The sequence below is a fragment of the Zootoca vivipara genome, chromosome 5 (assembly GCF_963506605.1).
Source record: "Zootoca vivipara chromosome 5, rZooViv1.1, whole genome shotgun sequence".
NCBI classification, from domain to species: domain Eukaryota; kingdom Metazoa; phylum Chordata; class Lepidosauria; order Squamata; family Lacertidae; genus Zootoca; species Zootoca vivipara.
The window spans coordinates 48,260,173-48,275,382 of NC_083280.1; the positions used below are offsets into that span (position 1 = coordinate 48,260,173).

Sequence of the window (15,210 nt, forward strand, 5' to 3'; positions counted from 1 at the left end):
CGCTAGCGTCGCCGTCAGCGAAAATAACAATCCGTCGGGAAACGCTCGTTTGCAACGTCTTCGTGCGGGGCTCCTAGAACAATAACAAGCCGGGGATCGTTTTAACCAAACCTCGCTGGCGTGTGATCTACTGTACCAGGAAGGTCAGGGGGGAAATAAATAAAGCAATGCATCGCGTCAGCCCCTGCAGTGGGGAAGAAGAGCGGGTGTGTGTGAAATAACTCGCTCCCCCCTTGGGTTTAAGTTTATTATTTGCATCTTGCAAGCAGTCTCTGGGTTGTGCGTTTGTTGTTTCGGCCCCACGGACAAAGTGGGCCTGACGGATCTAGCGCTCCCCCCGCCTGTCGCCCCCGCGCAATCCCCCCGTGTAAATTTCCATTGCAGCTCAACTCGCTTAGCCTTTGTTGATCGCTTTCTCTCTCTCTCTCTCTCTCTCTCTTTTTAATGAATAAGTGGATATGGGTATTGTTTCCGGGAGGAGGGTGGAGGGCGAAGACTCGACAAAGCCTCCCCTCCTCCTCCTCCTGGTCGTCGAGCTTTGCAATGGCAAAGGCCTTGCTGTCATCAATGGAAATATTTTTAGAAGGCAGCTTGTTTCCTTGTAAATCCTGTTCCTCCTCCTGAGTCGCCCAACCAGACTTTTGAGGACTCAGGTGGAGGGACCTTCGCTTGACGCGGCCGGATCACACAAGGCAGATGAGCTAAATTAATGGAGCAGGATCGCACCCCCCCCCACCCCACCCCCGCGGTCTCTCATTCCCTCCCTTTCCTCTGGGAAGTCACGTAGGCAAAGAGCAAAGTAGCCAGGTAGCCCACGAGGGTGGGGTGGCGCCCGCCGATCTCTTGGCAACTTGGCCCGTGTGGGACCACTCCATGTCTCTTGGTCACCTCCTTTCATTAGTGCAGGTGAAGGTGGTGTACATAACTGGGTCAGGCTCGCTTCTCTCTCTCTGAGTTTACAAAAACAAACCTGCACCAAAGTACAGGATCAGTTTCCCTCCAGAGAATTAAAAAAACCTCTTCCAAGCTTTTTAAAAAGACCTCATCCAATGCCAAAGAAAGGGAGAAAACAACAAGGGATTACATCAACGCAGCAACCTACGCATTGTCTTGCTAGTTATGTAGAAGCAGCCCCTCCAGTTATCTTACATGGGTTGTAGGTGCTGACAGTAGTTGAACTCAAAACAGTAATTTTGCTTACAGCGGAAGATCTGCGTGTTGTTAAATGGTGCTGTCAGTTTAATGGTTTATTTTTATATTCTCTTTGAATCAGCAAGGCATATGCGGTAGGAACACTCCTCGCCTCCATTATGTCCTCCTCTACAGCCTTATTTATTTGAATTCGACAGGTGTCTTATGCAGGAAGGCCTACATAAATATGAAACTTGGATGTAAACAGCAGCACTCTCATTAATGCGAACTTTTTTATTATCCCGTATTTTTTGGGACGCTCTCCTAGCTATTTGGATAAATTGAGGGGCGGCAGCAGCAATGCACTGGCTTCAGAAAGCAATACCGAGTATTAATAACGCCTCCGTGGAATAACAATGCAGTCCCCATGGACCCGATTTGAAAGTCTGTGGGGCTGTCGGTTTCGTGAGTTGTAATCTCCTCCAGGGAAAGAAATCACGTGCGCGTGTCCCCCCCCCCTTCGGGGAACAAGCATCTTTCTCGGTTTACTCTGGATTTCTCACACCTTGTGCACGGTTAGAAAATGCTGAGGAGCAGATGTTGGCTTCTCTTCTCTACACCTCCTGCATTTGCAAAAAAACAAACAAACCCAAACCAGCAGTGCTGCAGCCCCCCTCCCCGCATGTAGCTTCACTAAAACTTTTTAAAATGCGCTTATCCAATGCCATTTTTTACAACTTCTTAAAAAAAAACACACAAACAAGGCGTGAGGACTTTGGCAGCGTCCACGCGCAGTCCCCCCCCCCCCAAGTTTCATTAGCGAGGCCACAACGCAAACGCCGGGGCTGCCTCGGCTGCACTCTGATCCGCCTGGCTGGGTTACAGTATAATCAGCCCCGGCTCCTCCTCCTGCTCAGAACCACATGGTTTCCACATGGAGACAAACTCCTCTCCTCTGATTGGTCCCGCTCTAACTCGGAAGGCGCGGCTATCCTGGGCCTCTCCGCCAATGGGGGCGCTCCTTCGTCCCTATGACGTCACGCGTTGCTGAGCCTGGAGATCAATGGGAGGTGCCTGCAGCCGAGAGGGTGTCCTTGTTGGGAGTTGTGGTCGGATGATGTCATAGTCTCTGCTTAAAGAGGCAGGGGCCTCCTCGCCATTGCAAATAATCGCAGCAGCAGCAAGGGCAGGAAAGGGTGCCGCGAGATGCAGCCTTTTTTCCTGCCTGCGCGGCGAGGCAGGGAATGGCAGAGCCCCTCGTAAATTCCTGCAGGATTGCAAAGCAAGTGATGAAATCCTTTATCTGCGGGACGCCCTGCTTCTCCCGAAAGAGAGCACGCTCAGGCTGCCCAGAAAATGTTCGTGTTCTTCCTTGGGGCACAGATGGGGCGGGTGCTTTGCCAGGCAGTAAAAGTTATTTATGTTTGAAAGGCTTTCCTCTGTATTTATTTTTCCATCAGCTGGATTTATGCCCGTCAAGGTACCAGAAACTCATAGGCCTAGATAAAGATTGGAAGTTTTTTCCAGGATGTTTCCAGTCTTCTGTCGCACTTCGCTTTGCTTTTGAATTTTTGGCACATCAAAGGCTTTGTGAAGCCACTGCTCTACCGTAAACCTTCGTGCGGAGGGCACACGCAGATTCGCGCTCACCTCTTGTTTACTAGCTGCAGATTGGTAGTGCCATCCCCGCTCCCCGCCCCCATACGGACCAGTAAATATGACTTTCGGGAAAGCCGCAGTTTCTTTTAGGAAAATGTAAATTAAATCACTTACCTTGCAAAGCATGGCTTCTTTTATATAGAGACGACCGTTCCAGTCCACTAAAACAACGTGTGCAATTACTTTGCAAAATAAATAAATGCATAATTAAAGGCAGCTAAGAAAGAAAAAGTAACTCTGACTTAACATCAATATTATCATTTCAATTTTTTATGACAGGTTGCAATTGGCTTGTGCACTGTCTTCCCCCTCCCTTATATAAAATATTTATCATTTTCACTTTTCTAGTGCTTGTTTATAACTCACATTGGAACAGGAGAGCTCAGTTCCATTTCATCTTCTGATTCTCATACACCATATGTCATTGTCTCCACAGGCAGGCTACTGCTTGAGGGCAATATCTGCATTAATTTTATAAAGCCCAGCACTGGCATAATTCATAATAATGGTAATCATCCTACTAGTTGAGTTCATTTTGCAAGGAACATAATACTTGGGCATGTGTTTTAAACAAACATCTAAGGCCTAAACATTTTTAAAGAAAGGAATCCCCAGTTGCAGCACAAGATTATTGTAACTTCAACATGTGTGTTTGCATTGTAGATCAAAATGGAAACAATACAAAGCACCCATAACGGAGAGAGAAGAATATCTGTATTTTAAAAATGCATGATTGAGAGAGGCATTGGCATTACTGGCTGCAAACATCTAAGGATATATCCATATGTTCATTAAGAGATGATTGCTCAAACCTGAAATGGTCTTTTTAAGGTTAGCAATACAGTAATAATTATACCCTACATGCTTTGCTAGCCAGCCCATCAGCATATCAGTAAGGTCTTTTCACCCTCTTGGGAGATTGTCTCAAGATTATTTTTACATGACCTCAATGATTTCCAGAACGGGAGCCATGTTAGTCTGTTACAAAAAACAAACAAACAAACAAACAAACAGTATTGTGGCATCTTAAAAGACTAATAAATGTTTTTATTCTGTGGCCCACATAGTCTGTAGTCCATTACAGCTATTCCTGTAATAAATCTGTCAGCCTTCAAGGTGTCACAAGACTCGGTGATCTTTCTCAAAATGTGGCATCGTCAGAGGCGCTACTGTGGTGCCAGTGGTACACCAGTGCTAGTCTCTGAGCTTTGTGGCTTCCATGGTTGATTAAAAAGTTGGACCACATCAAATCACCGTGGCTCCTGCTTCTCTTTTTAATCCCCCAATGTCTAGAAATATGCTTTACATAATTATTTATGCGGCAGGAGTATTTTGCTTAAAACAAATGGTACTGACACCACTCCTACATAATGAAACATGTTTGGAGCCCCCCCTCCCCTCCCAAGCTGAAATCCTTGATGTGGAGCATTTTCTGCACCTGCTAAATGCCAGCCATATAGCCTTTTGGCCGACAAGTGATACCAAAGTTTATTTCTCGTGCATCCTTATGACCAGTGCTATAATTGTGTAGGGCAAATGAGCCATGGAACCTTCTGAGTATGTGTACATAAAGCATAGAAGTAAGACAATTCACACAAATGCCACATGGAATACAGATAAAGCAAAATAATAACACCACAGGGATTCTCAGCAATTATACCATTAAACAATAACTCACCATTTCCCGAAGATTAATCCCAAGATTAAAATCCACTTCATACGTTGTAATCTAGTGGCAGTCCATGTGGGAGCTATACTGTCTGAAAGCTGCCGTCCACATGGCTTGGCTTCAACATGGAGATTCTTGTAGACTGTGTGATGGTCCTGGCATACATACAGTTAGGTTCAATCATGGGTGAAGTTAAGCATTTTTCAGATGTTACCAACACCATGGTCCAGTACAAATGCAACTAGCATCTAATTGTAATGTGCTTTTTTGTGGTGGGGTGATCTGTGGGTTTTTTTTTTAAATGTGGAGTGATTCCTTGCCTTTCCTGCTTTTTCAACATTATGTTATGCTCTGTTTTGATTTCTGTTCTAAGTGCTTTTATGTATTTTGAAAGATTTAAATCTTTGCAGTTTTTTTTTGAAGAATTTGCTTAAAAATATATTTCTAACAGGACTTTGGGTGTGTTTGATGAGGTTTTTCATAACGAGGGCTGGATGAAGTATGTGTGCCCATGATCAATCTTAATTGCAAAGTAATAATAAACATAATACTATTTTATGATTGTTCCATTTCCATTTTGTTTTCATTCAGATTGTGATAGGCCATAACATATACAGCAGGCTTCCTCAACCTAATGCCCTCTGGATTATTTTGGACTGCAGCTCCCATCAGCCTTAACAATACAACAGTAGCAATACAACAGAAGACTTCGTAGCAATGGCGCAGCTAGGTGTTTTTTTAAAATAATAATCCTGAGATTAATAGCCTTACAGGGCCGCCTGTATATTTTTTTGCTGTTTGGTGCCCTGGACCGCTGCCCTGACAGCCCCACTGGTGCACAGGTTTAAATGCAGCAGAATCTTCTTTTTAAATCCTGGGGTTTCCCCCCTAAGAAGAGAAAGAGAACAACTTCTGAGACAGAGAAAGAGAGGGAGGGGGTGGAGAAAGAGAGAGAGAAGACAATGTTCTGCTGACGGTCAAAACAACACCATGATCAATATAAATAAACTTTTTAAGACTACGAGGACAGTATTAACCATATTTTCCCCTAAAGAAAGAATCAGGAAATAGTGAGAAAACAACACTAGGGCAATGCATGGAGAAATAGTCTTCTATGTATAGTAGCAGAACAAGTCAGTAATGGGGTTGTTGTTGTTGTGGTTTAGTCGTGTCCGACTCTTCGTGACCCCATGGACCAGAGCACGCCAGGCACTCCTGTCTTGCACTGCCTCCCGCAGTTTGGTCAAACTCATGTTCGTAGCTTCGAGAACACTGTCCAACCATCTCGCCCTCTGTCGTCCCCTTCTCCTAGTACCCTCAATCTTTCCCAACATCAGGGTCTTTTCCAGGGAGTCTTCTCTTCTCAGGAGGTGGCCAAAGTATTGGAGCCTCAGCTTCAGGATCTGTCCTTCCAGTGAGTACTCAGGGCTGATTTCCTTAAGAATGGATAGGTTTGATCTTCTTGCTTTCCATGGGACTCTCAAGAGTCTCCAGTAATGGGGTAGAGTAGCAGAATACTACAAAGCCAACCAGCCAACCAACCTAAGCAAACATTTGATAAATTAGCAAATTTACACTGCGGTCAGTTGGATGTCTGTATGCACTCCATGTGGAGGTCTGCCATATCAATAAGATTTTAGCACCAACACCCCTTTGAGGCCGTAACAGATGAAGTGGCCCTGAGGAAGGAGCTCCCAAGACCCCTCTATGAAGAGCGCTCAACCACTGGCATTGCCCCATGGCTATTTCTCATGTCTGTGAAAATACATTGTGTGTTCCCCAAATTAACTATTTAAAGATTCATTTTGCTATGACAGAGGTAGAATGATAAAATAAGGACACACATAGGAAACAAGGTTGAGTGTCTGTGGCATTCAGTATGCATTTAACAAAACACTTTTGGTCTGTTTTTGTGCTGTTTGGAGAATATATAAAGAAAAGCCTTGTTTATGTTCTTTTATCAGAAGCATCTCACTTATTCTATATGCATCAGTTGCAAGTGCTGCAATTATTCTATATGCATTCTATATGCATAAGTTGCAAGTGCTGCTATTAGAACTTATTCTATATGCTTATTCTATAGAAATAACTTATAACTTATAACTCATTCTATATGCACTTATTCTATATGCATAAATTGCAAGTGCTGCTATTAGAATGAAGTAGCATAGTTCAAGTTCACTGTAGCTTGAGTTCACTCTCTTTATTGTTTTTCCTTGTATGTATGAAAGTGCTTCAACTTCATCTCATCCATTATTCCCTTTTCCTTTTTTCTTCTTCACCATGTATCTGAAGTAAAAATAAAAAAAAATAAAATGTCTGACCGCAGTGTAGCCTAAAGGCTCAGAAACCAGATGGCAAATAAAAAGCAATCTAAAATGTATTATTTTAGATCACATAATATATAAGCCTCTCTTGCAATTTGGATGAGGATGAGAGTTGACTTGCTTTTCTGAGCATCAGGAGTTGGCAAACCTGATTAAGAAGGCAGATAAATGAAGGGTTTAAAGGAAATACAACAGGAATGTGTCTGCTGCAGCAGAAGGGCAGGCAGGATAGCGAGGGGCAAAATTGTTTTGTTATCAGAATCCAGATGTCATGCTTAGCTTTCACAGTTGACCAACACGGAATGAACTTGATACCTGCAGAGGTGCTATGCACTCTTCTCCAAATCACTTTGCTTTCCAACGTGCCGCCAGGAAATCATTTGAATCTCATCCATGCTACTTTCTGCCCTTGAGAATCACTAGTCGCAAGTACACTGCAAGGTTTTAAAATGATGCTTTCACCATTTTTCTGCTTGTCCAAGCATCCAAGAATAAGGCAGGTTAGCAATTGTAGTGGCTTCTCGTCCTTTTTCCTCTGGTCCCCCAGATAACACTGAGCAATATCTGTGTGGCTGAAGCATCCCTATGGAACGCCGCTGCAATATTATTCTCAGGTTAAATGGGTATCTGAACAGTATTATGCATTTATGTGAACTTTGAGGCCTCCTGCTGCTGTAGCCATAGAGGTTTATCTTGTATGTATCATAGACCCAAAGCAACAAAGGAGGTAAAACAGTGGTGGAGTGTTTACACATATATTCATGATAGTGGAATTTTGTTATATCCTTTGGTATCAAGGGTAAAAGATTACACACAGGGTGCCCTAATTACACAAAGTATTAAATATTTAGACATATTTATCAGTGCACATGTTAGTGACAAGCATTGCTTCAGAAAGAGTGAGTGACATTCAACTAAGTAATACTTAGAGAATTTGAGTTTGTGCTTATGGACAGGAATTTGCTATGGAGGTCCTTCCTTGGATTCAGGATCTTGTTAAGAGATGGAAGGGGTCGGGTGCTGAAGTGGCCATTAATAAGATGTAAACAGTCCCTTTCTTAAAAGGTCAAGTGGGAGGAGACAGCCCATTGGTGTCAAAGCTGCCAATTGGCAGGCAGTGCAATCCAAAGAATGAAATGACAAAGACATCATTACCCATAAAATGTGCTCTCTTCTTCTCCCTGACTGTGACCTGATCTCTACTTCTTGAGGGTACTCTGGCTTTCCATTCGAGGGTTACTTTGCTGTGGTGTGTGACTTGTGATACAAGAGGTTTTTAACAAGCCAACTATCACAAGACTTTCCAAGGAAATGGTGAGAAGCTCATTTAAAAAAGGGGGGAAACTGCATTATTTGCCATGGTTGATGTTTACAGAAGAAAGCTCAACCGTAAAGTTGATGTGAGAAGTAAAATTCCAAAATACCTCCATAGAATGCCCCTCCTCCACGGCCTGTGTTTTCTGGGTATGGGGAGAAATATAGCACTTTTACTAAGCCAATTTTACAGCCCTTATTTCCTTCAATCTCAGAAAACTCCTAAAATGGCCCCACTTTCCGGATGAGGAGCTAAGCTTGTTTACATGCAGTTCCTGGGGAGTTTATGGATTAGTCAGCATCATGGAACACCCTGATGTAGCTTTGAACCTTTCGCTGATGCCACAAACATTTTGGCAGATAATTCCAACTCATTGGATTGCTGTTGTGAATCTTGTAACCTGCCTATAGCAGAGGGATGGGGAGCCTGTGGCCCTCCAGATGTTGTTGGACTCCAGTCCCACCAGTCCCAGACATGGTTACCCTTGTTTTAGAAGGACCCTTTCACCCAGTCCGCACCTTGCATCTCTCAGGTCTACATCATGAGAAGTTGAACCGTGTCCCGTGTTACAGAAAGCCAGGATGTTGGCGATCCTATCCCTATGATATGAGAATTGAAGGGAAAGGCAACAGTGAACACTTTGACAGAATACTGTTTTGCTCATTTAGTAGGAGAGTGACTTTCTGCAGTTAAGACCAATCCTAGAAGACAATCATGAAACTGGATGGCAATCACCTACAGTCTGTTTTACAGGGTACTAAATGCCATCTCATTTGTAACCCACTCTTCTGCCAAAGTGATCAGACGACCACCCTACCCTTGATAACATTTTTTTCTATGCATTGTAATAGGTATTGTGATAATTTGCCGTGCCCCATTGGTGAGATCAACTTCTATGTGTTGGAGTGCATAGAACCCAATGCACTACGGCTCCTACAACATGATCTGTACACAGGAGATAGACTGGCATGAACCTGTGGCCTATGTGCCCATTAGTGCATGGTGATCAGCATGCCAAGGGGCACGACCAGATGGCACAATTACATTTGGCCCCTGCACACACATAAAATGCTTTCTGCACAAGGCAACAGCAGTGGTGGTTCCCAAGTGGTCTCCCTTCTAAGCAGTGCTCAGGACCAAACCCTCTTAGCTTCATCACTAGAACTTTTCACGGGCCTTCATATTTTCTGGGCTAAGGAATGCAGGCCAACATTTGAAAATCCTAATCAGATATAGGCTGTGTACACACCAAACATTTAAAGCATCCCCCAACAAGAATCTTGGGAACTGTAGTTCCCTCCCTACAGTGCTACAACTCCCAGTACCCTTAAACTACAGTTCCCAGGATTATTTGTGGGGTGCTTTACATTTTTAGTGTGCACACAGCCATCCCTTGAGGCCCCCAACTCTTGTTGAAATTATAGACTTTTAGAAGGGGGGAAAGGACCTTCTTTGTCTAGAGTAGGCAGTAAGGCATGCACCAACAGTGATGTGCTTTCGGCTCTTGTTGAAAACTCACTTGTTCTCCTAGGCCTTTGAGGCTCATTAGTATGAGCTTGTTGTATTTTAGTTTGGTCTTTGGGCGGTGTCATATTTATTTTTCAATTATAATTATCTGAATGGCTTTGCATTTTATATTGTTGTGGGTTGCCTCGAACGTTTTGAATAGGTGGCGGCATATAAATGCATTGAATAAATAAATATTTCTCGGCTCAAGGGCTACATGCCTTCATGGACAACGCTCCAGGAGTTGCATGCCAGTGCTGGGCAGGGCCAGCAAAAGCAAGCAGAGCAATGGACTCTTACCTTTGTTCAGCTGGGTACTTTCCTGCCATGAAGATTTATGACATTTATACCCCGCCTTTCTTCTGTCATGAACCCCAAGGCAGCTTACGTGTGGTTTCCAGGGAGTCACCCATCCATGTGTCCACAAACAATACACTGGCTACACACTGTGTACCTTTAAAGCACATGCAAAGCACATTCTTATCTTTAAAACATTCTGGGCACTGCTGTTTACCCCTCGCAGTGTTAGAATTCCCAGCAACCCTCAAACTGTACAGTGCCCAGAATTCTTTGAGGGAAAGAATGTGCTCTGAATGTGCTTCAAAGGTATTAGTCTTTTATCCAGGCACACGAGATGGACACATTCCAGCCAGGCAAAAGCACAGGACTGGAGTTTTAGGCTTGGAGAGCCTTATATAGCTCCTGGGCCCAAGGCTTCCCACCCTTGTAGGGGATCTTGTCCAAGCTCCTGCTTGGTGCAGGGCACAGTCCTGGGTTGTTTTGAGTTTGCCCAAGCCACATTCCTGCAGTTATGTTAGGAGCTTTTTTATGAAATACTAAATAAATGACTAATTCACCTGCCCAGGATCCTAGAATTGCATGATCCATCTGTGAGTCTTCCTTTACTGTGTACCCACTATACTTTTAAAGAACATTCAAAGCACATTTCCCCACTTAAAAAATAAAATAAAAAAATATCCAGCTTTGCTAATGCAAGGATTACTACATACTGTATTCCTTTACATCTTCCTTCTGTCTTGCAATTAGGGCTAGAGGCATGCCTGAAGAACTGCTAGCGTTTATATTTTTGCAGAGAACAGATGTGCTTCTCTGTCCTTACAGTTTTTGGGACAACCTGAGATCCTTTGCATCAAGCCTGGTCTAACTTAATTAAGGCTGCAATCCTATGCACATTCAACCTGGGGAAATAAGGAAACATGCATAGGATTGTCCTGTACTTCTGCACAGCATGTCCTCCCCATCATTCTGTCTGCAACTATTAGCAGTGCTTTTTTCTGGGGGGACGCAGGGGTACACATACCCCTAAACATTTTGTGAATCTAAGTTTGGCCTCATTGAGGGGCAGTATTTCAATATGAGTAGGAAAATGAGCATACCCCTAAACATTTTTTTTAGAAAAAAAGCACTGGCTATTACAAATTGCAGACATTGTCTTTCCATTATGTGCTCAGCAGTTCTGTGTGCCCCCTTCTCTCTCTCTCTCTCTCTCTCTCTCTCTCTCTCTCTCTCTCTCTCTCTCTCTCTCTCTCTGTGTGTGTGTGTGTGTGTGTTACCATCCAGTTTGCTGAAGAGTTTAGATCACCTGAAAAGCTCGCTAATTTCTTTATGGCTTTTAATTTGTTCTTAATAAAAGTATGATGTTACTCTTGCTTTTGTGTGACAGTTTATGTTGCATTTTTTGTTAGCCTAGGTGGTTCAGTTTATAACTTCTAATTTTTTTCTTTTCTTTGTTTTTCTTTTATTTGCTTATGTTTGATTAGCCGAATTTTAATCAACCTGCAGGACAGGTTAGTTCAAGCTGGCCTATTATTGCATTTCTAGAGTGGCAACAATGGCAGCACCAATAAAAAAGGATAGGGGGGGCATAGAAGCAGAAGAGTGGACTTCTGAAATTTATTTCTATAACAGGATTTAGACACTTAATGATCCAAACCTGTAAGCAGTTTACCTAAAACATCTACATTAAAATTACCAATAAAATCAGATGTTAAAAAAGGTTAAACTGAAAAAATTAAAAACTGAAATAAAATCAGCACTTAAAAATATGAATTGCAAACTAAAGTTTTATATAAAAATACATGCCTGGGTAAACAGTCAAATCAAACAAACAGTACAGCAAAAGCTCTTGCTTAATATCAATGAGCAGGGAATTCCAAAGTGTACATGCTCCCATACAGAAGAATAAAATTTGAGGGCGAGAGTGATTTTTCTCCTTACATTATATTGAAGAGAAATGACAGTATTTTCCATGTTAACACTCTCACCCTAAACCTATTTTCTCTTAAGTAACGCTGCAATTCTAATCCTGTTTACCTGGAAGTAAATTCCATTGAATTCAATAGGGCTTATGTATAAGTAGCCATGGTTAGGCTTGTGCTGTTAGTCCAATTGATTTTGATGGAATTAGCTTTCAAGTAGTAAGCCTGCTTAGGATTTCAGCCTTCTTTTAATTTTCAGTTGATTATTTGGGAATAATCTGAATATGAAAAGTGTATCTCCTTGAAATAATTTCAGGGGTCTGGCAAAGTGGTAGGGGGTGGGTGAAGGAAAGGACCACTTGTGAGAAGGGTGCATGCTTGCTTTCCATCAACTGTTCCTCTGCCCCCACCGATGAAATAACCAGGGATCTTTGATCACCAGTCAAAAATTAAAATACTTGATAACGCTTCAGGTGATGCTGGCCAGCAGCAACAAACCACCTATCAGACTGGCATGGAGACAAATCAGCGTAAGTGGGGGCCTTTCATGCAAACAGAGTGGGCAGTTCTAGGCTGAGATATTCCTGTCCTGATAAGACTCCAGAAGCTGAGATTTGGCAGTGCTGATTCTGAATACGTTTGACCTTGTGCTTTTTACACCACCTCGGGTGGATTAACAGCAGGGTCCCCATCCAGACTAACCCTCCTACTACCGCGTTTTTACCGGACAGCTCTGCCACAAAGGGAACATGATGTGAAGGATTTTCGTCCAATCAAAAATGTGTTTACTTCAATACAGGTCCCACTGATCTCAGCGAAACTGACTTCCGGCTTCTGCTCGAAGAGTTGCAAGAGCAGAATTTTGTAGTTTTCGCGGCAGGCATTAAAATGCTTTTTTAAAAAATAAAAACAAAAGCAATACAGAACATATGCAGTCTTGTAATGGCACCCCTCCCCATACACACACATTTGTGCCACAATTCCGTGCGCACTAACTTGGGAGCAAGTCCCACTGAAATCAGTGGCGCTTACTTCCGAGTAGACCCAGATAGGCTCTGGCTCCTTAGCTGTTCTGTGCAAATTAGTGGCTTAATTTGCACAAAGTGCGAGTGACACTTTAAAATGCAAGCGACTTCCCTCAACGAGCGTCTTGGCGGAAAGAAACCCTCCTGCATCACTCCTGCTGCAGCTGCTTTCGTCCAGCCACGAAAGGGTGCGCGCAACGCGGAAGGCAAGAGGCTTCCCACAATGCTATTGCTGCTCCTGTGCATGCTCCCCGCCCTTGAAGGGGGAGCGCAGGCTGGGAAACTACATTTCCCAAGCGGCCCCGCGGCAGAGTATTCTCGTGTGTGTGTGCTTGCGCGTGTGTCCCCTCCCCCCGCCTCCCATGATTTCTAACCAGAGGTAAACAAACTGTGAAAGAGGCAGGGACCTACAGGATCTGCTGCAGGAGGCGGAGAAAACGACCGCCAGATCCCAGGGAACAGGGCTTGGACCATGGATGCAGGGGCAGCCCCGAGGTTGAATGGGAAGGTGTAGGGTCAAGGGAAGGAGCGGGCAGCGACGGCGAGCAAGGATGCAGGACTAGCGGGGCAAGGCTGACGGAGAGGTCGGAGGAGGGATCGATGGTGGGACTCGGCGTGTAGGGAGGGGGAGGCGCGGGGCAAGATCGGCGGAGAAGGGGGAAAGAGCACCCGAGAGCCAAGGATCAGGACTAGGCGGGTCGTGGTGCTCCTTGACCAGGGGATGAAGAGGGGCAGGAGACTGAGCGCCAGGCTCTCGAGGTAGGATGTGGGCAGGGTCCAGGGGCAACTACGGCAGGAGTTGTTAGATCCTCTTCATTTCTTGGTCTCGCTGATCAAACTTCCCAGAGGCATCAGAAAGGACCCCGCAGCCCCTTAGTACCGCCTCGCCTGCTGCCCTGTGCCCGTCCCCTCCCGGTAAGAGGAAGCGGAGTTGTTGCCACCCTTATTGTAAAAGGGGAGAGCGGGGAGTCCTTCCTCTCAACTCTCCAGGAGAAGATCTAAGAGTGCCCAGGGGCTGGCAAGCGGCCTCATCCAACCCAGGGGCTATGGAACGGGTGGAGATGATTAACATCCAGCGCCTTCTGGAGGCAGCTGAATACCTGGAGCGCAGAGAGAGAGGTAACTGGATTGAGGAAGGGGGTGGGGATTGGAATGACACGTCCCCCATTAGGGGGAATAATTGTTCTCTCTCTCCTTTTTAATGAATGGGGTGTTTGGGGAGGTCTTGGGAAAAAGGGGGAGGGCGAGCAGGCTCACATGCTGTAGATAAACAGGGTGGAGAGATGCCCCCCCCCCCAAATGGCAGAGTCTAGGAACTGCTGGCATGCCATCCTAAGCATTTGCCTGCTATGTTCTGGGCTCTCCCTCGGACAGGTGACTTGTTGTCTTTAGCCCCTGTTTACCCGCCAGAGTTCTTGGTTGTTTGAAGCCACTCCTTGAGGACTTATCTCTGGGCTCGCTGAAGCTTCCTCCCTAAGTTCATGTGTCCTTGGAACCTACTGTTTTGTTCCCTCTTGACTGATCCTTCTCTTTCCCCGTTTGCTGGTGATTTCTGCAGAGTGTGAGCATGGGTATGCCTCGACCTTCCCCTCCATGCCGAGCCTTGGACTGCAGGACCCAAAGCCACCGCAGAGGCTGAGCCGGGCAAGAAAGCATAGCAGCGGAGGGAGCAGCACGGGCACTGCTAACAGGTACCAATTGCAGGGAGTAAAAAAAAAGAAAAAAGGCTTTTGTGATCCTTTGTAAGCCCATCAGGCACAGTAGGCTGTATTTTGCTTGCAACTTCTGGGGATTCAGTTTCCTTTTCTCTGCGATCTCACTTCCTCCCAGTTCTTGATAAGCTGTAGGCTTGTGCCTTTTAATAGAAAAAATTCCCAACATGCTGTTCTGGTAGCTGGCTCTTTAAATCCAGCAGAGCGAGCTGGCTATGTAATGCCTCTGCTTCTGCAGGTTGTGCCATGCTGCCTTTTATGTAACTTTCCATCCTTCATTCTCACTGAAGGCTTTTCTAAGCAAGGATGATTTTGCTCTAGGGAAACTAACCTTGGTTTTGAGCCTGATCCTATGCATGTTACCTCCAAAATGAGTCCCACTGTGTTCCGTGGAGCTTACTCCTTGGTAAGTTTGTTAGGATTGCAGGCTAAATATTGTTTTGGAGAGTGCATACGTACCTGCAGTTCTAGATCTAGCCATATTTGCTGAAACGTTTCCCAAAGAAATTATAGGCGCCCCTTGATGTACTCTTGCTTTATGTTACTTTTGTGTAGTAGTAGTATGACCACATAACACTAAACTACCTACCACTATGTGAATGGCTTGCTAATAGTGTAATGTAGAAACCTGCTTTCTATGCCTCATG

General features: G+C 44.6%; 1 protein-coding gene across 2 annotated transcripts in view; it reads left to right on the top strand.

Annotated features, from left to right (window-relative positions):
- MXI1 (MAX interactor 1, dimerization protein) overlaps positions 1-15,210 on the top strand; it is a 75,131-nt gene that overhangs the window by 1,151 nt on the left and 58,770 nt on the right. Inside the window, exons 1-2 of one of the 2 annotated variants that reach the window (XM_035132469.2) lie at positions 13,198-13,970; positions 14,410-14,542. In XM_035132469.2, the coding sequence (XP_034988360.1) occupies positions 13,898-13,970; positions 14,410-14,542 (206 nt within the window). In that variant the 5' untranslated portion in view covers positions 13,198-13,897. Of the gene's footprint in view, positions 1-13,197; positions 13,971-14,409; positions 14,543-15,210 lie in introns of those variants that run through there. The other variant, XM_035132468.2, reaches the window with a different exon arrangement.